This window comes from Geotrypetes seraphini, chromosome 10 (assembly GCF_902459505.1).
Source record: "Geotrypetes seraphini chromosome 10, aGeoSer1.1, whole genome shotgun sequence".
Classification (NCBI taxonomy): Eukaryota; Metazoa; Chordata; class Amphibia; order Gymnophiona; family Dermophiidae; genus Geotrypetes; species Geotrypetes seraphini.
The window spans coordinates 661,751-682,558 of NC_047093.1; the positions used below are offsets into that span (position 1 = coordinate 661,751).

At 40.8% G+C, this 20,808-nt stretch overlaps 1 protein-coding gene across 5 annotated transcripts in view; it reads left to right on the forward strand.

The window, feature by feature from the left end:
• CCDC57 (coiled-coil domain containing 57) overlaps positions 1-20,808 on the forward strand; it is a 411,998-nt gene that overhangs the window by 343,518 nt on the left and 47,672 nt on the right. For 4 of the 5 annotated variants that reach the window (XR_004540808.1, XM_033960322.1, XM_033960325.1 and 1 more), the window contains 2 exons: positions 4,466-4,576; positions 6,077-6,218. Coding sequence is in view for 4 of the 5 variants with exons in the window: in XM_033960322.1 (XP_033816213.1) it covers positions 4,466-4,576; positions 6,077-6,218 (253 nt within the window). In the remaining variant the exon portion in view is untranslated. The remainder of the gene's footprint in view (positions 1-4,465; positions 4,577-6,076; positions 6,219-20,808) is intronic. The other variant, XM_033960323.1, reaches the window with a different exon arrangement.

Sequence of the window (20,808 nt, forward strand, 5' to 3'; positions counted from 1 at the left end):
GAGAGGCGCCATTACAAACGCCAGGTCCCAGGTTCAATTCCCTCACCGAAGATTCACCCGGAGTAGAATCAAATGAGAAGCCACAGCCAGAGGTGATTGCAAAAAGAATATATTATAGAAATAGGCATACAGAAAAGTAGGATTCATAAAAGTTACAATTACATTCATAAAAGTTATAATTACAATTACAGAGACTGCTTCTGTGTTCTTGTGAATGAGAGAGAACACACAAAGAAAGAGAGAGAAAGGGGGGTGGGGAGGGTGATGCCCCAAGTTAGCAAGAGAGACCAGAGCCAAGAGAGAGAGGGGGGTGATGTTTCGAGGGGGCTTTTATAGTTTTGAAAACTTATTCAATAGAAGTTAAACATCCCCATCCGTGGTAAACTTGTGCTAGACAGAAGAATAGGCTGCAGTCAAATGTAATTTCCAGTATGCCTCTGACAATAGTTTCTGATTAATCTTAGTTATCTGTGCACCTGGACCCATTGTCCTAAGCATCCTCCTCAGACATTAACACCTTTTAGCTACAAGTTGGTTTGTAATCATGATTTAATCAGGGCTATTTGAAACCGTCTTTTAGGGCTATATGAAACCATCTGCCTGCACTCAGGGTCTATCTGCATTCACATGCCAGAGTCAAATAGATATAATTTCCCATAGTCCTTTGATGACATTAGTTATGCCAACTGAAAATGCTAATTGCTAGCAATAGCTATGCTGACACAGGCCTTTTCATGTAGGCCTCCCTTCCTTGAGTTATCTAGGGAGTGGGTTGTGCTGTGGCCGGTTCCCTCTTTTCTGCTGAAGGTGGTTTTGCCTTTTCATGTCAACCAGTCCTCTTCAGTAGTTGAAATCGCTCTTTGGAGCAGAGACGGTTGCACAAGTTGGATGTCTGTAGGGTCCTTCGCTTGACCCAGGAGTTCCGGAAATTAGATCGTCTTTTTGTTTCAATTTTCAAGTTTATTAGGATTTTATATACCACCTATCAAGGTTATCTAAGCGGTTTTACAATCAGGTACTCAAGCATTGTCCTCTTAGTGGGTCCTTGTAAGGGGAACGGTACTTCTAAGGCTACCATTGCGCTATAGAACAAGGAGGCTATCGCTTTGGCGTACCTTCTTCAAAAGGAGCCTGTTCCAGAAATTCTCAAAGCTCATTCCATTTGGGGTCAGTTAGCTTCTTGGGTGGAGTCATCTCTTGTACCTCCGGTGGATATCTGTAAGGCTGCGGTTTGGTCTTTTCTCCATTCTTTTGTGCGACACTACCATGTGGATGTTCAGGCATGTCGGGACGCGGTGTTCGGTGAGCATGTTCTTGTGGCGGCCCTTCAGAGGTCCTACCCATGATGGGTACTTCTTTGGTACGTCACATCAGTTGCTTTGCCGGTCTGGAGGGATGATAAAGAAGGAGAAATTAGGTTCTTAGCTGCTAATTTTCTTTCTTTTAGTTCCTCCAGACTGGACAGATCCCTCCCTGTTATTTAATTTTTTTATTTTTTTTTTTGAGTTTTGTGCGAAGAGTACGATTTGTTTCTCTGATGTCTTTTTGTCTGGGTTGTTAGGGGAAATTAAAAGAACAGCGGTGTTTGGTACTTCTGGCATAGCTGGCAAGCTGTGGGGATGTTTTATGAAGGTTCTTATTCTAATCAATATCCAACAGTATTTTTCTCTGTTCATTGCTTTTTGTCCTTCTGGGAGTGAAGTTGCTGTTATAGTTCAGAGTTATTAGTTTCTTAGTTTTGCTTGGCTATTTGTCAGGCTGATTGTACTTGGGACTGCACAGCCCACTTAAACTCAGCCAAAAATTTGTGTCTCAGTCTCCATCTGCTGGTGGAGGTGAGCTATTACCCATCAGTTGCTGTGCTGGTCTGAAGGGACTGAAAGAAAGAAAATTAGCAGGTAAGACCCTAATTTCTCCTTACTGCTCAAATTGGACTCTGTGATTAATTCTTCATGGGTTTGCATGGTTCGCGATGTAGTAACTACTTGAAACACATACTTCAGTTCTTTTGTCTGTCAATTACGGTGCAAGGAAAATTGTAATCCAGGAGCAAAATTTTCATTTCCCAGAAGTGGCAGATATGGCGATACTGTAAACGATATTTTAAGAAGGTTGCAAATTCTCTTCCATATTCTGCTCAATGGTTTTAAAAAGGGTTCTCCTCTGGGCAGTGAACCTGGCAGCAATCTCTTAGGGCAGTGGTTCCCAAACCCTGTCCTGGGGGACCACCAGCCAGTCGGGTTTTCAAGATATCCCTAATGAATATGCATGAGAGAGATTTGCATATAATGGAAGCGACAGGTATGCAAATCTCTGTCATGCAAATTCATTAGGGATATCTTGAAAACCCGACTGGCTGGAGATCCCTCAGGACAAGGTTTGGGAACCACTGTCTTAGGGGAAGATTCTCAAACTTTACGTGCTCTGGCCAGTTTAGTGGGGCAGTATTTTACCAGTTGATTATCAGCACGGTTCACTGTGGTCTTTTCCGAGATTCCTAGCTGTCTCTGACTCTGCCATGCAAAGTAGTACAATGAGGTCATTAATATTAAAATGTTAGTAAAATGTGTTCATTAATATTAAAAGGAGCACTCTGGGTGATTCTCTATCAAGTTTCAAGTTCCTTTATTTTTGATATACCATCTATCAAAACAAGTGTCTAAACGGTGTACAATATAAAAAGATAGAAGAAAACAATTAAAATAGGAAAATAAAAACAATATTTTATCAAATATTAAAAATACTAGACAGATTCACATTGACGTACATGGAACAAAAGGGAAGTTGGGGAGGAAAAGGTTTTTTTAAAAATACATCGAAGTAAAATTAATAAAAAAGGAAGGTAAATGGGAAATGGTAAAACATTAGGATGGGGATCGCTTCAGAAGAAGCGTTTGGTGTTTCAAGGCTTCACAAGAGTTTGAGAAGCGGAAGCTGATACTAGAGAGTAAAGGTTTCTTTAAAGAGAAAAGTTTTTTTTTTTTTTTAATCTCTTTATTGAGCAAAAGGGAAAGACAAAACAAAATATGCGTTCAACAGTACCAAATAAACACAGAATACATCAGCATTCCAAGAGAACAAAGAAAACACCAAGAAATGCAATACAAACCCCATACTAGGTAGGACCATTTGCTCACATACTGTTTTTCCCCACATGAGCCCTCCATACCCTCCCAACCCCCCCCCCCCCCCCCATCCCTGAGTGGGTAGCAATGAGAAAAAGAGAAAAGTTTTAAGTTTGGCTTTAAATTTTTCAAGAGAGTTCTCTAATCGAAGATCTAATGGGAGGGCATTCCACAAAGAGAGGGCGGTGACTGAAAAATTGGATTTGTGAGTGGTATTGTAAAACTGTTCACGTATTGACGGTATGGAAAGTAGGTTTTGATTGTTAGCTCAGAGGGCCCTGGATGATGTGTATGGGATCAAAAGTTTATCTATGAACGCCGGTTGGCTAGAGTTTTTTGTTTTAAAGGAGAGGAGGAGTATTTTATAGGTGAGGCAATGAGTGGGCAAAATTTTCCGATCTGTGCCTGAGTGTCGATTGGCTCAGGCACTTTCAGGAAAGTAAGGTTTACAGCTCAAACCCCTCCCCCATACACAATTTTGCCCACAAATTTTTTTTAAAAAAGATCCCCAAATTGAAGATCATCTGAAGGGATTCTCACTCCCTCCTGCTGCCGGAGTCCCCTGATAACCAAACACCCGATACCCCCAGCAGCAGGAGGGATGCCTACTCTCTCCCGCCGCTGCCGCATACCCTCCCTGACAACCAAACACCTGACATCCCTGGCATCAGGAAGGATGCCCACTCCCCCCACCACTGCCACCCCCCCAACAGTCAAACACCTGACAGCCCCAGCAGCAGGAAGGATACCCATGCCCTCCCACTGCCACCCCCTCCCAACAATCAAACACCTTACACGCCCCCCAGCAGCAGGAAGGATGTCTTTAGCACAAAGGCTGACCGGAGAGATGCCAACTCCCTCCGGCCGGCAGGCCCAGGATGCACTGGGAAGGGGCCTAAGTCACTGACTGGCTCAGGTACCTAGGGCCACTAAGGTTTGGCGAGATAAATGTCCATCTGCCCCTTTATACCGCTTTTTGGACATTTTTTGTTTTTAAAAATAAGCCACATATTGTTACAGAATACAGATGAGAAAATAATACAATGACATAGGACATAGAAACATAGAAGATGACGGCAGATAAGGGCCATAGCCCATCAGGTCTGCCCACTCTACATGTCAAGAGTATTTCCTATGCCTTAAATATCTCAAACTTCCTTCTCCTAATGGGCTTAAATGGCACCTGTTTGAGATCTACAGTCACACACAGTCTGGAGTAGTATGCAAAACTTGGGAAAGCAGGGGAGGAGGGGGAGTCAGTGATGATATGAAAGTAGTTGAATATGAAGGAAAAATTCAGTCTTCTTTATTCATTCTGAGCTGTGTGGTTCATATGACAGGAACTGCAATATGCCCAGCGGCAAACTCCCCCAGGACTTAAAAACAGTGGCAGCACTACAGAGTATAAAATTGAAGAGAACATCCATGAAAACCAAATACCCAGAATCCAGGTACAGTCAGTCACTAATGACAAAATCTGAGGCATGCAATATTTTATGTAGTATGAAAGCCAGTTAATTTCTTCTTATATATTTGCTGTAAAGCTTTAAAGGAAAACAATTTTTAATCTAGGGAACATGAAGCAATAGCAAATATTTCTAATACTTTATGAAAATGATAATTTACAGCTTTCCAAGTGGCACTAGCTCTGTCTTCTTCAAATAGCATATGGGTCAATATTCAAAGCCAGTTCCATGTAAATAGTTTAGCTAGCTTTAGCCATAGATATTTCTTTCATTGTGTCATTTATGATTGAGCTATGCGTAGAGTTTTTAACTATAATCTGCCATGATGCATCTCCCCATATGCTCCCCCATGAACTCTGTTCATCAGGTAAGTCCCTCCTATCCATCCCGCAATATCATTAGTGTTGAATGACTATAGTCTCTGTACTTAAATGGAAATGTTTGGACATGTAGCAACCTGTAGCCATAGACAAAATAAACTTTTATTCAAAAGCAACCATTATATAATGGGGTGGACCATGATGTCCAATGGTTCAGATGACATGTTTTGCCATATATAAAACCCTTCATCGGAGGCAAATTAATATGAATTGTACCTAAACATATGAATAGGGACATTTAAACATATATAAGCCTTTCAGTACCAGAATCTAAAATATAACATTATATTAAAAGTCATATCCAAATAAAAAATCAAATCAAAAGACAGAATCAAGTAGAAGTACCAAATACATCAACAGAAAAAGATGAAAAGGGTGGAGCTAAGCTGATTATAAAAGTTTACCTTAATAAGAACCACTAATTGTTCCAAAGTCTGCCTGTAGAGGGCTCTCCAAGCCCAATGTGTAGGTAAATACTGTATATAAATTCAACTACAGTGAAACTTGATATATATCAGAGAAAACAATTAAGTAGCTTATTAGGACCACCTGATGTTGGTCTCGCACAGAAGGATCCCAAATGAAGTCCACTCAACAAAAATCTACAATTGAAATGATAGTTAAAAATCTGTAATTAAAAGGGTCATTTTGTAGTGACCTCGCCAGAAGACCAATCACTGCGTCTCCAGAAGAATTTCTCCAACAGCCTGAAAGGATCATGCAGGGTGGAGGCAGAGCAAAGCCTGTCAGTCACAGAGTAAACATGGCTTTAAATCAAAATCTACTGTAACATTAAATATCATAATCATTTTCATATTAGGATAGACTAAAGGTCCATCATGCCTAATATCCTGTTTCCAAACCCCAGGGGTTAGAAGAGACAGCCATAATCTTTATAAATGCATACTTTAAAAAAATCCCTGAAATTGCAGCAGTGAAAGTAAACACAAGGGGATCAAACCAGTGCCATAAAAAGAATAAAATTACCCGGGTCGATAGTCAGCTGGGGTGGTCAGTGTGCCTCTCAAAACTAAAGACCTTGATTGTAATATGTGAAGCCAGTCTGATATATGGTAAATGGTTCTGCTTTTTATCATCATGGCAGAAATCTCCAGTGGTAATTTCTGACCTAGAATTTCAGCAGTCTGGGAGTTCATGCCTTGAAGTTTCCCTCCAAGATATGTGGCAGATACTAGATATGGGCTCAAGTCCTTCGGTGTCTAGTACTCAAGGAGACTCATTGCAAGGTAAGATAAGAGATAGACAGTTATTTTTATTTTCAATAGTTGCACCCCAAGTTGTGTTGGTTGTTTTTTTTTTTTTGTCCCAGACTACGTCACCAGGAACATTTATGAATAGTGACCAAAATTCAATAAACAGCACCAGAGATTAGAAACATAGAAACATGACGGCAGATAAAGGCCAAATGGCCCATCTAGTCTGCCCATCCGCAGTAACCATTATCTCTTTCTCTCTCTGAAAGATCCCACGTGCCTATCCCAGGCTCTCTTAAGAACATAAGAAACGCCCTCACCAGATCAGACCGAGGTCCATCTAGTCCGGCGATCCACACACGCGGCGGCGCATTTAGGTACTCCTTTTTGGAGACCCGGATTTACCGTATCCCTCAATATGATATGCAAGAAGGTGTGCATCCAACTTGCGCTTGAATCCCAGTACTGTAGTCTCCTCCACAACCTCCTCCGGGAGTGCATTCCAAGCACCCACCACGCGCTGTGTGAAACAGAACTTCTTGACATTTGTCCTAAAACTGCTGCCACTCAGTTTCAGTCTATGTCCTCTTGTCCTCGTCACATCAGAATATTTCAGTAACGGTTCTTTTTGGTCTATTTTATCAAATTCTTTTAATATTTTAAAAGTCTCTATCAAATCTCCTCTTAGTCTTCTCTTCTCGAGGATAAACAGCCCCAGCTTCCTGAGTCGATCTTTGTAAGTCAACTTTTCCATTCCTTTGATAAGTTTCGTGGCTCGCCTCTGCACTTTTTCCAGCAGAGTAATATCTTTTTTAAGGTATGGAGACCAGTGTTGGACACAGTATTCTAAGTGCGGTCGGACCATTGTTCTATAAAGTGGCATTATGACCTCTTCCGTTCTACTCGTAATCCCCCTCTTAATTATGCCCAACATCCTGTTCGCTTTCTTCGCCGCTGTCGCACATTGTGCCGATGGTTTTAGGGTACTGTCAATCAGTACCCCCAAATCCCTTTCCTGCTCGCTTTTTACTAATTTCACCCCCAACATCTTGTACTCATATTCCTTGTTTTTGTTTCCTAGATGCATCACCTTGCATTTGTTTACATTAAAGTTCATCTGCCACTTTATCGCCCACGTTTCCAGCTTGTTCAGATCTTTCTGGAGGTCCTCGAAGTCCCTTTGAGAGCCAACCGCCTGACATAGTTTTGTATCATCTGCAAACTTTATTATATTGCATGTTGTACCCTCTTCCAGGTCGTTTATAAAAATATTGAACAAGATAGGCCCAAGAACCGAGCCTTGGGGCACGCCGCTAGTCACTTTCTCCCAGTCCGAGAATTTCCCATTTATGCTAACACGTTGCCTTCTGTTTTCAAGCCAGTTGCCGATCCATCTGTGTACTTCTCCTCCAATTCCATGGCTTATTAGTTTCTTCATAAGCCTTGCATGAGGGACTTTATCAAACGCTTTCTGAAAGTCCAAGTAAATTATATCCACTGGTTCCCCACGATCCATTTGTTTGTTCACTTTCTCGAAGAATTGTAGTAAGTTTGTCAAACATGATTTCCCTTTCCTGAAACCGTGTTGACTATCCCTTATTAGATTATGGTCTTCCAAGTGTTGCATGATGTTCTCTTTGATTAGTGATTCAACTATTTTCCCTGGAACCGATGTGAGGCTCACAGTTCGGTAGTTTCCTGGATCCCCTCTTGATCCCTTTTTGAAAATTGGGATGACATTTGCTATCCTCCAGTCCTCTGGTATTTGTCCAGTTCTAATTGACGTGTTAGCCACTATTAGTAATAGTTCGCCAATTTCCTCCTTAAGTTCCTTTAATACTCTCGGGTAAATTCCATCCGGTCCAGGGGATTTGTCGCTTTTTAGTTTGTCAATCTGGGAGTAAATCATGTCCAACGTCACCTTCACTGTTGTTAGGCTTTCCTCTGTGGCCCCTGTGAATATCTTCCCTGTGTCCGGCATTATTGAAGTGTCCTCATTGGTGAAAACTGAGGCAAAGAATGTGTTTAACCTGTCGGCAACCTGTTTATCATCTTTAATTGACCCTTTCTTTCCATGATCATCGAGAGGTCCTACCGCCTCTCTTGCTGGTTTCTTTCCCTTTATATATCTAAAAAAGGGCTTGAAGTTTTTGTCCTCTTGCGCTATCTTCTCCTCGTAGACTTTTTTAGCGTCTCTTACCACTTTGTGACACTTTTTTTGGTCAATTTTGTGACAGTTCCAGGCTTCCATCGTTTTTTCTCGTTTCCATATTTTAAACGAGTTCCTCTTCTCCCTCACTGCGTCTTTTACCTCTTTGGATAACCAAGCTGGTTCACCATTTTTCTTTTTACGCCTTCCTTTGGTTATCTTCGGAATGTGTAGATTCTGTGCTTCTATGATGGTGTTCTTTAGTAGAGAACATGCTTGTTCAACTGTTTGGATGTCTGCTATGCCCTTCTTTAGCCGTTTTCTAACCAAAGTTCTCATGCTGTTATAATTTTCTTTTTTGTAGTTGAAGGTCGTGGTTTTAGTCTTGATTGGTTTCTCTTTTCCGCTGCCAATGGTAAAATTGATCATATTGTGATCGCTTGTCCCTAGAGGGGCCGTAACTTCTATATCTGCTGCTCTTCCAGCAATGCCATTTATGACCAAGTCCAGGATTGCATTTCCTCTTGTCGAATCTCTTACCATTTGTTCAAGGAAGCAATCACCTAACATTTCAAGGAATTTTAACTCCCTACCGCAGTTTGACGTTGCCAATTTCCAGTTGATCCCCGGAAAGTTGAAGTCCCCCATGATCGTTGTATTACCCGATTTGCTTCTCAGAGTAATTTCCTCCATCATTTCAATGTCTGTTTCCTCGGTCTGTCCCGGGGGTCTATAATATAGACCAATTCGTGTATCTGCTTCTTTTTGTCCAGGAATCTTTATCCAGAGTGACTCTAGTTTATCATTTACTTCTGTATCTCACCACCTCTTCCAGGAGACTGTTCCACACACCTACCACCCTTTCCGTAAAAAAGTATTTCCTCAGATTACTCCAGAGCCTCTTTTTTTTTTTTTTTTTTTTAATTTATGCAATTTTATACATTTTTTCCAAGCATAAACATCTTGTACAGAAAAGTACGATCAAGACACTTGTAATTTAAATTAACTTTCAATCTGAAAAGTAATTCACTCAAATTATTAAAGGAAAAGAAAAAAATCAGCTTCCCTTGATCACACACCAGTCCTCTAGATTAAATAGGATCCAAGATTTAAAGAGTAGCTTAATTAAATTCACATGATTATAAAGAAGCACATTAACTACTACTGAACAGAGAACTAATTATCAATAGGCGCTGTTGTTACTTCATTCTCAAGGCGTTTCATTGAGATAAATCTTATCAAATGAGATGGATCTACAAATACATATTTCAAAGAATGATATCTAACTATACATTTACATGGGTATCTTAAGAAGAAAAAAACCCCCAATTTGAGTCACTCCAAGTTTCAGATTTAGGAATTCTCTTCTTCTTTTTTGAGTCTCTCTAGAGACATCTGGGAAAATTTGAATATGGAAACCCAGGAAATCCTTGGATCTATTCTTATCCAGTCCTTATCTGGAGCCAGAGCCACGGTTAACAAAAAAGTGGCTGGTTTAGCCACTTCTCTGTCTGATTGATCCAATATAGCGGAAATATCCAACAAATGTTCCTGAGGCTCCTCATCTTTTTCTTTTTGAAGAATTTGAGATTTAACTGGAAGGTAATAGTCCCTTACAAGGGGAGGTAGAGAATTTTCAGGTATCTTAAGAATCTCCATAAAGTATCGTTTTATCATATCTCGAGGGGAAGTTGATAGAATCTTAGGAAAGTTTACAATCTGCAAATTATTAGCCCAAGTATTGTTCTCCAGAACTTCCAATTTCCTCATAATTAAATTATCTTTAACCAGTTGATCTTGATTTTGTTTAACAGTTATTAATTCTTTATTGGTTTCCTGCTTTAATAAAGTAAAATCTTGTTTTACAGAGTTAATTTCTTCTTTCTGTAGTTTTATTTCTCTATCCAAATTTTTTATTTGAGGATTTAAAGTATTCCCCAAATTCACCATCAAGTCCCAAAGAGCTTCTAATGTGACTTGTGGAGGTTTAACCATCGAAAATAAATGTGTGTAGTTAGAGTCAGTTCTTGGGGCTGGTTTACCTCGATGAAACCTTGTCTTTCTTCAGCGCTAGATGTCCCAGTCGCAGGTTGTGAGAGTAATTCTCTCTGAGGTGTTCCATTCAGCGAGCCCTACAACATGCTAGCCTCTCGAAGAGAGTACTTCCTGTCTGGCTGCACTCTGATCTCACGGTGAGCTGGCTGCCTGCAACTGTGAATGGAGTGGTGGCGTCCGTACGTCAGGGCTCAAAGAGATGTCGGACCCTAAGGTATTCGCTGCAGCGCTACTCTCCAGCGGCGTTCCCAGCAGGCATGTCCCTGGCGATTCCTGTTCTTGTTGCAGTCACCTTAGAAAATCATCGATTGTAGCCGATGGGGGTACCGAGCGTCGGGAGGTAGCACCAGTGCTTTTCCCCCTTCTTTTTGGCATCTTATCCAAAGCAAAGGTACAAAGTTAAAGGCGTCCGAAAGTAGTTAGCTAGCGGCAGCCATCTTGGATCCCCTCTACTTACCCTACTCCAGAGCCTCTTAACTTCATCCTATGTCCTCTCATTGCAGAGTTTCCTCTTATGATAAAGGGGAATTGAGAGGTGATTTTTCTCTTGGGATGGGGTGGATAGAGAGGTGATTTTCCTCTTATGATACAGGTGGCTAAGGTGATTTCTCTCTTAGAAACATAGAAACATGACGGCAGATAAAGGCCAAATGGCCCATCTAGTCTGCCCATCCACAGTAACCATTATCGCTTTCTCTCTCTGAGAGATCCCACGTGCCTATCCCAGGCTCTCTTGAATTCAGACACAGTCTCTGTTTCCACCACCTCTTCCAGGAGACTGTTCCACGCATCTACCACCCTTTCCGTAAAAAACTATTTCCTCAGATTACTCCAGAGCCTATCACCTCTTAACGTCATCCTTTGCCCTCTCATTGCAGAGTTTTATAACATTAGAGCTCCAAGGGCATATGTGTACTAATGTGTAGTGAAGTTTTGAACTTAGCAAATTAATTGCCTATTTTAACATTTAGTAACTGCTGGCATCGCTTCCCAATTCAGTTAATGCATATCAAATGCTTGGCAGATAACACTGTTCAGTTAGCTACAACTTTTCAGATGGCTGTATCAGCCGCATCAACAGTTAATAGTTCCTTACATTGGGAATGCAAATCTTGTCTCAGTTGTGCATGCCATGATAAAATTGAGATTAGGTTTTTGTAATACAGTGGTCTGACTACAAAGGGTCTGCACCAGCTCAAGTTGATTCAGAATGCTGTAAGCAATATGACCACATCACATCATTTTTGCAAAAGCTCTATCTGATCTTCAAGACCCTCAAAGGAAATGACCCAGGGTACTTGAAAAATAGGATCTCCCTCTACACACTTTCAAGGTCACTAAGGTCTTCCCAGGAAATATCCCTAGCCACACTCTCTCCGAAGGACATCACACGATATGATACCCACCAGCGAGCCTTCTCCGGAGTAGCCTCCACACTCTGGAATGCACTCCCTGAAAGGCTTCACTATTTCTACTTCAGGAAGCAGGTGAAAGCTTGTCTCTTCACCCAGGCTTTTAATGGAAGAAGTAACTAACTTGCTAGTCACAAAATCAAGGAGTGACACTTGGCTGCACATATGGACATGTTTATCCACTCCTATCCTAGATGAGATCATTTTCAAGCACCGATCTGACCTCATGTGCAGCTTTCTTCAAATTAGTCCCTTATCTTATCACCTCTATTACTCTGTCTCCTCTACCTATATACTCCTTTGCTTACACCCTAAGCTGTCTATTAAAATGTTTTATCATGAATTGTGTTGACATTATACTGTAACATACTAGGCCATACTTTGTGTTGTAATCTGAATATATATATATATATTTTATTTTTTTTTTACTGCTGTAATTGTCTATTACATAAGAACATAAGAATAGCTATACTAGGTCAGAGCAATGGTTCATCTAGCCCAGTGGCCAATCCAGGTCACAAGTACCTGGCAGAAACCCAAAGAGAAGCAACATTCCATGCTACTGATCCCAGGGCAAGCAATGGCTTCCCCCAGATCTGTCTCAATAGCAGACTATGGACTTATTACTTATGTTTGACTTATTCTTGCTGTATACTACCTTGAGTGAACTCCTTAAAGGCGGTAAATAAATCCTAATAAATAAATAAACATGCAGTGAGAAAATTAACTGTAAAAGGTCAGTCCCTACCCATTCTTTACCCATCCCATGTCCCCTTCCACATTGGGTGGATAATGCAGAAATTAGGACCTAATAAGTACTAAGGTGCAGTTTTAACTCTCTGCTATAATAAAACCCTTAGCGCGCATGCGCAGTTGAAACTCCGTGCATCCATGCTGCTGCATGCACAGTAGGAGCCTGCGGCGGTTTCTCCATCGTCCTCTGTCTTCATGTGCATACGCAGCAATGGCTTCGCTCCTCCCATACCCCAGCGAGCCTGCGCCTCGATGAACGGAAAATGTCCAGGCCCCTAGGGGCCAAGGCACCACTGCCAGGCGCACACACAGGAGGGAGCCGGAGGTAAAAGGAAGGAGAGCTGCGATCAGACATCTTGCCCGAGAGAGGCAGAAAGAAAGACAGACAGACAGTGGGCAGGGAGAGAGACAGAAAGAAAGACAGACAGAAAGGGGACCAAGGAGAGAGACAGGAGGGCATTGAGAGAGAAAGAAAGAAAGACAGATAGACAGTGGTTAGGGAGAGAGACAGAAAGAAAGGGGGCCAAGGAGAGAGACAGACAGAAAGAAAGACAGACACACAGAAAGACAGGAGGGCATGGAGAGAGAGACAGAAAGAAAGAAAGACAGACAGCTGCTGGGAAAGAGACAGAAATAAAGAAAAAGACAGACAGACAATGGGCAGGGAGAGAGAGACAGAAAGAAAAACAGACAGAAAGGGGGCCAAGGAGAGGGACAGACTGAAAGAAAGACAGACACACAGAAAGACAGGAGGGTATGGAGAGAGACAGAAAGACAGACAGCTGGCTGGGAGAGAGACAGAAAGAAAGAAGAAGACAGACAGACAGCAGGCAGAGAGAGAGAGACAGAAAGAAAGAAAAAGAGACAGACAGCAGGCAAGGAGAGAGAGACAGAAAGAAAGGCAGACAGGCAGCGGGCAGGGAGAGACAGAAAGACAGACACAGTGGACAGGGAGAGAGACAGATACACAGAAAGACAGGGGGCATGGAGAGAGACAGAAAGAAAGAAAGACAGATAGACAGTGGGCAGGGAGAGAGAGACAGAAAGAAAGAAAGACAGATAGAAAGGGGGCCAAGCAGAGAGACAGACACAAATAAAGACAGGGGGACCAGGGAGAGAGAAAGAAAGAAACGCCTCAGCGCCCCATTGTGCTAAAAGTCTATACATTATTCTAGCACCCGTTAATGTAATGGGCTTAAACACTAGTGTCTTTAATAAACAGATAAACTTCCAGATACTGCCTGGCAAGGACATTCTAGAATGTCGCCCTGTCTTTCTCCAGTCTCATAAAAACTTTGTATAGAAATTTACCATATGTTTACAAAGAAAACAATAAATAATTCCTGGATAGCATGAACGTTAATGCTGTTCAGGTTTTATCACAGAAATAATGCAATAATGAAAATCAATATGGTCCAGTAACACTAGCAGTAGTGAATAAACTGGGTGGGTCGATCAGTGGTTTGGTTTGAGTCCTAATCTTTAGTTCACTGTTGCAAGACCTTCTGTGTGTGTATTTAGACCCAATACTGCCAAAGTAACCAAAGAAATTATTCTGATATCTGTGTGTAATGAAATCCATGCTGATAGTGTGTTTGCAGGCTCATGCTCTCCAACTTTCCAGAGGTGATCATTTCTTCACTTAGGTAAGGAATGAAGCAATCAGTTTCACAGGATCAGCAGAACATTCTTAAGGCAAAGAGTTACCTCACAGAGGGCAGGATGTTAAAACGCTCTGATACCGCGGTAAAAAATACCATAGTGGGAGCTATTTGTTTTTACCGGATGATGCTCAGCACAATAGCATGCAAATTATATGCATGCTATTCTGCCGGAGCAGCACCAGTAAAAGGGGAGGAATTGTGCCTGGTGCTTGCTCAGAAGAGCAATCACAAGGCATAATTCTTCCCCCCCCCCCCCCCACCACCATCCTTCCTGTCAAATTTCTTCTGTCCCGCTGCTGCTCTTCTGCCGGTTCAGCTGATCATGGAAGGGGAATCTCTGGGCATCAGAGCTAACAGGACTCCCTGAAGCCATCAATCAGCTGCAAAGGACTTTTGAGTTTTATTTTAATGGGCTCACCTGTTACGCATGTGTTGTGTGCTCACACAACACATGCACAGCAGCGCCAGAGCTGCCGGAAAATAGTGGCACCGATTATTCAGTGCTGGGGGGTGTTCCAGTTTGTGCATCACTAAGAGAGCTCATTTAAATACTAATGAGCTCCTAGCGATACATTTGCTTAGGGTCCTCAGTGGCTACTATGATGATCAGTAGCAGCCACGGAGAACCCTTTTGTGCATCGGGAACACAGCTTTCTATGCCAGTAAGAGTGCTTTAACGACTCTTACTGCCAGAGAAAACTTTTGTGCATCAGGGCCAAACAGTTATGCAGAGAATACATGTGCTTATGAGTTCACTAGAAATGCATGGATAGTTTGAATATACCATATATATTTGAATATAAACCCAACCAAATTTAAACCAAAATAGCAACATTTTTCTCCTAATAAAGGGGAGCGGGGAAATGTAAGCCAAGGGTTTATATTCAAGTATTCCTTTCCTACTGTTTTGCTCCTGCTGCTGACCCCTGCCAGCCTGCCCTCCCCAAACCAAAAGCTCTCGCTCATCCATCCTACTCTGCCTGCTTTCTCCTTCCACTGAGCGACAAACATGGGCGCCCCCAGGCCTACCGTAGAGGCCTGATGGTTCACTGGCAAGCTGGGGCAGGAACAATCCCCACACGCTGCTGCCCATGCCGTCTTCCTTGGCAAAATTGCTTCTGCAAATTCCAGCAGACATGAGTTTGTTTCTTGTTAGAGGGGGGAGGAAAGTGTGGGCAGTGGTGGTAAAGGAACACCAGAGAACAGGGAGGGAAAAGAAGCGATACCAGATGACATGGAGGCAAAGAGAGACCTTGAAAAGAAGATTGTGTTGGAGGCAAAAACCTGAGCATACTGCAGAAAGATGTCAGCTTTTGAAATCTTCTCCTTCTCCCAGGAATCTGCTGCCCCCTTCAGTTTCTCTTTCTCTTTCTGTAGGCAAACATGAAAAGTATCTTCTGATCTGCTCAGTTTATTTCTTTTTTATTTTGCGATAGTTTTGCGTTTTTTTGCTCTAGTCGCAGTCTTTATTTTGTGAAATCAGAGATACCTTTTGATAAGAGTCTACTCTGCCTGTTTGGAGAGGAGCAGATTTTAAATCTTCAGCTGGCAGGTGTATCCTTCAGGGACCTGTTTTAGCCAGCGTGCTGAAGATCAGTGGAGCCCAGGGTCCATTCCCCTGGTGTTTGCTCACCTCTTTGACTTGGTCAGGGGCTGAAGCGCAGGGTGCTTACAGTGCTAGCTGTGTTTTATTGCCCCCCCCCCTTTTCATGAATGAGTGACTGAAAGCAGAGGGCTTTTCCTAGAATAGCTACACCTGAGAGGAGTAGCACCATTTCTCCAGCACATGGACTGTGATTAAGGCCGTGACAACATGTGGGAAATATCCGTGGGGGGTGGTGTTTAAAAGCTGTTACATAAGAACATAAGAACATAAGCAATGCCTCTGCTGGGTCAGACCAGAGGTCCATCGTGCCCAGCAGTCCGCACTACAGCTGTTTCTACAGCTAGGGCCTTGGTCCCACTCCACTCAAATCCTTTTTTTTAGGGTTTTTGATCAACCACTTAGGCAATTTTAAGCTGTTTTTTAGCACAGAAAAAAAATTTGGAAAATCTAAGATGGTCACCTCTGATGAATTTAAAAGTCTGAAATGTCTCCAAAACACCTCGTTTTGCTTCCAAAGTGCTGGGGAGGGAGTCCTCTAACTCCAATGCCCCTATATCATGCCTTGTTTGTGAAGGATGGCTGGCAAAAGAGCACCCTTGTGCCACGTACCGCATTGAGCAAAGCAAGAAGGCGAGAACTTGAAGTTTAGCTCCCATTCAGCCTCTGAGTAATGGCACATGACTTTTGAGCCTGTCAGGGGAGCTAAAATTTCCCCAGGAGCCCTGCACTACTCATGAAGCAGAACATATTTTGGATCTAACATTTGTTATCTCAGTTATTGAACTTGAAACTGAGAAGATGACTTGGTCTGATCATCAATTACTGCATATGAAAATTTTGATATGAGATATACCAAAGAGGATTGACAAGGAGGTGCTTCTGGTTAAAGCCAGGCCACCATTTGAGGCTGAAGCCTTGTGGCAGGTATGGGATACCAGCTCTATAGGTGACCCCATTGTTTCTATTGAAGTTGATGCCCTGAACAGGTATTCTTCTTTAGGAGTTGCCTTAGATGCTCTTGCTCCAGAGAAGGAAGTGAGGTGTCAAGCCATGACATATAGCTGGATGGCTGTCTCCTCCAGTAATTCAAATTAGACAGGAAATTAGAAAAGCCAAATGTTACTGGAAGAAGTCTAGAGATGCTGATGACTTAAAAAGTTATGAGATTCACCTGAAGGAATATCATCACTTATATGAGATTGAAAAACAGAATTTTGTTCGTGCTAAGGTTAAGGCAGCAATTAGTCATTTAAGAGAGTTATTTAATTTATAACATTTTATTGAAGGAATCAAATAAATATACAATAATATGATACAAAAAGATATTCATTATACTTAAATTCATAATAAAACATTTACATATATATTTTATCATTCCTCCAAAATATATTTTAATATATCTAAACTATTTTTCCCTATATCCTCCCTTATTACTTTAGATTATTTTTTAATATTATATTTTAATAAATAAATTAAACAAATACATTTCAAATAATTTAACTTATATTAAAATCATCATTCCTATTTCCCTCCCTACCCTAGAATGAAAGGTGACATGAAATACCAAATAAATAAAAATATTTTTAAAAATGTATTTAAATTTAATATAAAGTATTAAGAATCATACTTCTTGCTTTCGAGGATAATTTTTGTATATAAGGATCCCAGATTTTTAAAAATAAACGTGTTCTTTTAGGAAATTTACAAACCTCAAAAATCTCAAATAAAATTAAACGATAGAATTGATTCCTCCAATGCCAATAATTTGGAGAATCTTTTTGTAACCAATATTCCAATATGCATTTATGACCAATCATACATGCTTTTTGAAAAAGAACAGCACAATAATGTAACCCTAGTTAAATAATAGCCACATTTTGAAAAAGAATACATCTTTCCTGTCCAAAAACTCCACAAGCTGCTGCTTTACCGAATAACACTCCTTTTGGAGATTCAACCAATTGACAATTCCATAATGACCCTAAAAATAATAGGATGGCAGACCAGAAAGATTTAACCAGATGACATTTCCAAAATGCATGAGATAAAGTATTGGAATCTTTCTCACATTTGATACAAATAGAAGAATTAACTAATCCTACATGAAATGCTTGTAATTGTGAAAAATATGCCCTATGTAAAACTCTATATGTACATTCTCTCCAAATATATCCTGTAATAATTTTAGGCAAACGATGACTAGCTTGACTGAAATCTTGAAGTGATAATTGAATTCCCATTTCATCCCACCACTTTTGTATAATATTATCATATGTTCTATTTGGAATCAAACTCTACCACAATTTATGTAATAAAGATACCGAAATAAGAATATCATTACATTGGTTAAAAAAATTTTAAATCCTTTCGTGTACACCCACGAAAAGCTTTCAGGTTTTCTTCCACTTCGATGATGTTGACTCCACCACCCTGCATCTGCTTATTGAGATGATTGAGAGCTGCAAAGATATCAGCCATGTACGCTAAAAAGAGAATGAACTCAGAATTTTGAAGCAATCTGCATGACAATGTTGCTGCTCTTGCAAAAACAGAGCTAATTCCACACGCATGGCAAAAACACGATTCAGCACCTGTCCCCGGGATAACCACCGAACGTTAGAATGGTACAGAAGTACCTCGAATTCAGATCCCATTTCTTTACACAGCTCCTTGAAGATGCGGTGCTTCAGAGCATTATTTCGCACATAGTTCACGCATTCCACAACAATTTTTAAAACTTCTGCCAGTTTTGGAGGCAATGTTTTTGTTGCCAACGCATGCCTGTGCAGAATGCAATGCGTAACAATGATGTGTGGTGCATCGGCATTCACTAGCGCACCAAAACCGGACTTTCTTCCGAGCATGGCTGGAGCTCCGACCAAACAAACTGCAGAAACCATATCCCACGAAAGATTGTTGTCTTTGAAGAAGTCATCCACAAGTTTCTTCAAATCAGTTGCCTTAGTTGTTGTTGTAAGAGGCTTACAAAATAAAAAATCTTCCTTTATCATGTCGTCTTTCACATAGCGCACGGATACTGCAAGCTGGCTTAGATTGGAAACGTCTGTGGTCTCGTCGAGTTGAAGGCTGAATTTTGCCGGGCTTGAAATCAGATCTGCAACTACTTGAGCCAAGATGTCTTTGCTCATGTCCTCTATTCTGTTGCTGATGATGTCATTTGAAAGAGGAATTTCAGATAACTGAACTTCAGCCGCTTTTCCCAGCATGATATTCGCCATCTTCAACACAGCTGGTTTTATGAGTGTTTCACCAATGGTGTGTGGTTTGCCCTGCTTTGCGATCAGGTAAGCAACTTCGTACGATGCTGTGAGGATTGGTTTGTTGATGAGTACAAAGCCGAGAACAGTTAGAGTAGCCTTTTCATCAAATCTTGCTCTCTTAACCTTGAATTCAGCGAGCGTTGTGTTCTTGTATTTTCCATCTCCATGCAGCTTAAGGAAGTGTTCCCTTAGTTTTGCCGGAGCTAGACTAGAATTACTCAACGTGGCATTGCAAATCATGCAATTAGGACGCTGACTCCCATCACGTTCCGTTATACATGTGAATCCATATTGTACATATTCGTCCGACCACTTTCGTATTTTGCTCGACATAGTTAGTAAGGGATTAAAATATTAAGATAGGTATCACACGACGTACCATCACAACAGTTACAATTCGACTATTGTGCGCATCAAATCCACTTCAGCACAGATAGGCCAAGCGATGTTGCGTGATCACCTGCAGCCAATTATAGACAAGCGGAGCGTATCATCACGAATCATAAGCGCTTCGGTCACGTTCAATCATCTATCAGTTAAATCACAAATTTTGATCAGGAATTGATTGATGTATATAAGGCGTTAGTTACAGATTGATAGATCAAGAAACCGAGTACACGATCAGTCTTGATCAAAATCACTGAATAACTGATAGATGATTGAACGTGACCGAAGCGCTATATGAGTCGGAGGTGTGTTTTGACCTCCGCTGAACCCGCGAGACTGACTCACCGAACCCCTGGGGTTCGGTCGAACCCAGGTTAAGAACCACTGACCTAGATATTTAAAATACTTTTCTGTCCACTTTAAAGGAAAATCTGGACCCCATTCTCTATTTAATTTATCATTGGTCGCTAATGCTTCAGATTTATCCATATTTAATTTAAAACCAGAAAAATCTCCATATTCTTTAATACATTCCAATAATGTTTGCAAAGAAAAATGAGGATTAGTTAAATGTACTAGAAAATCATCTGCAAATGCAGCAATTTTAAAAGTAAAAGCCCCTATATTTACCCCTTTAATATCATCAATTAAAATAATATCCCTAATTAATGGATCCAACGTTAAAATAAATAATAAAAGGGAGAAAGGGCAGCCTTGCCTCGTTCCTTGACTTACTGGGAAAAAATCTGAAGAAATCCCATTTACATAAACCCTAGCTTGTGTATCTGAATATAAAGTTTTTATGGCTTCTTGAAAAAAATCCTGTAATTCCATATTTAGTTAAAACTGCAAATAAAAATTCCCATCTAACCCTATCAAACACTTTTTCAGCGTCAAAACTAATAAGTAAGGAAGGAATGTTTTAAAGATGTACCCATTCCAAAGAAGACAAAATTGATCTAATATTTTAAACCGCCGTTCTTCCTTTAACAAACCCTACCTGAGACTCAGCAATTAAATCTGGCAATATTTTTGCTAATCTATTACCCAAAATTTTTGCTAACAATTTTGCCTCATAACATAAAAGAGAAATTGGCCTATAAGACTCAACTCTCTTAGGATCCTTTCCAGGTTTTGGGAAAACAATAATTTGTGATTGTCGTAAAGTTGGTGATAACAATTTTTCTTTAATTTGATTATTAAACATAGAAACTAAAGAGGATGAAATATTTTTCCCCATTATCTTATAAAATTTGGCCCTATATCCATCCAATCCCTGTGCTTTACCCAATGGACTTTGCTGAATAGCTAGTAAT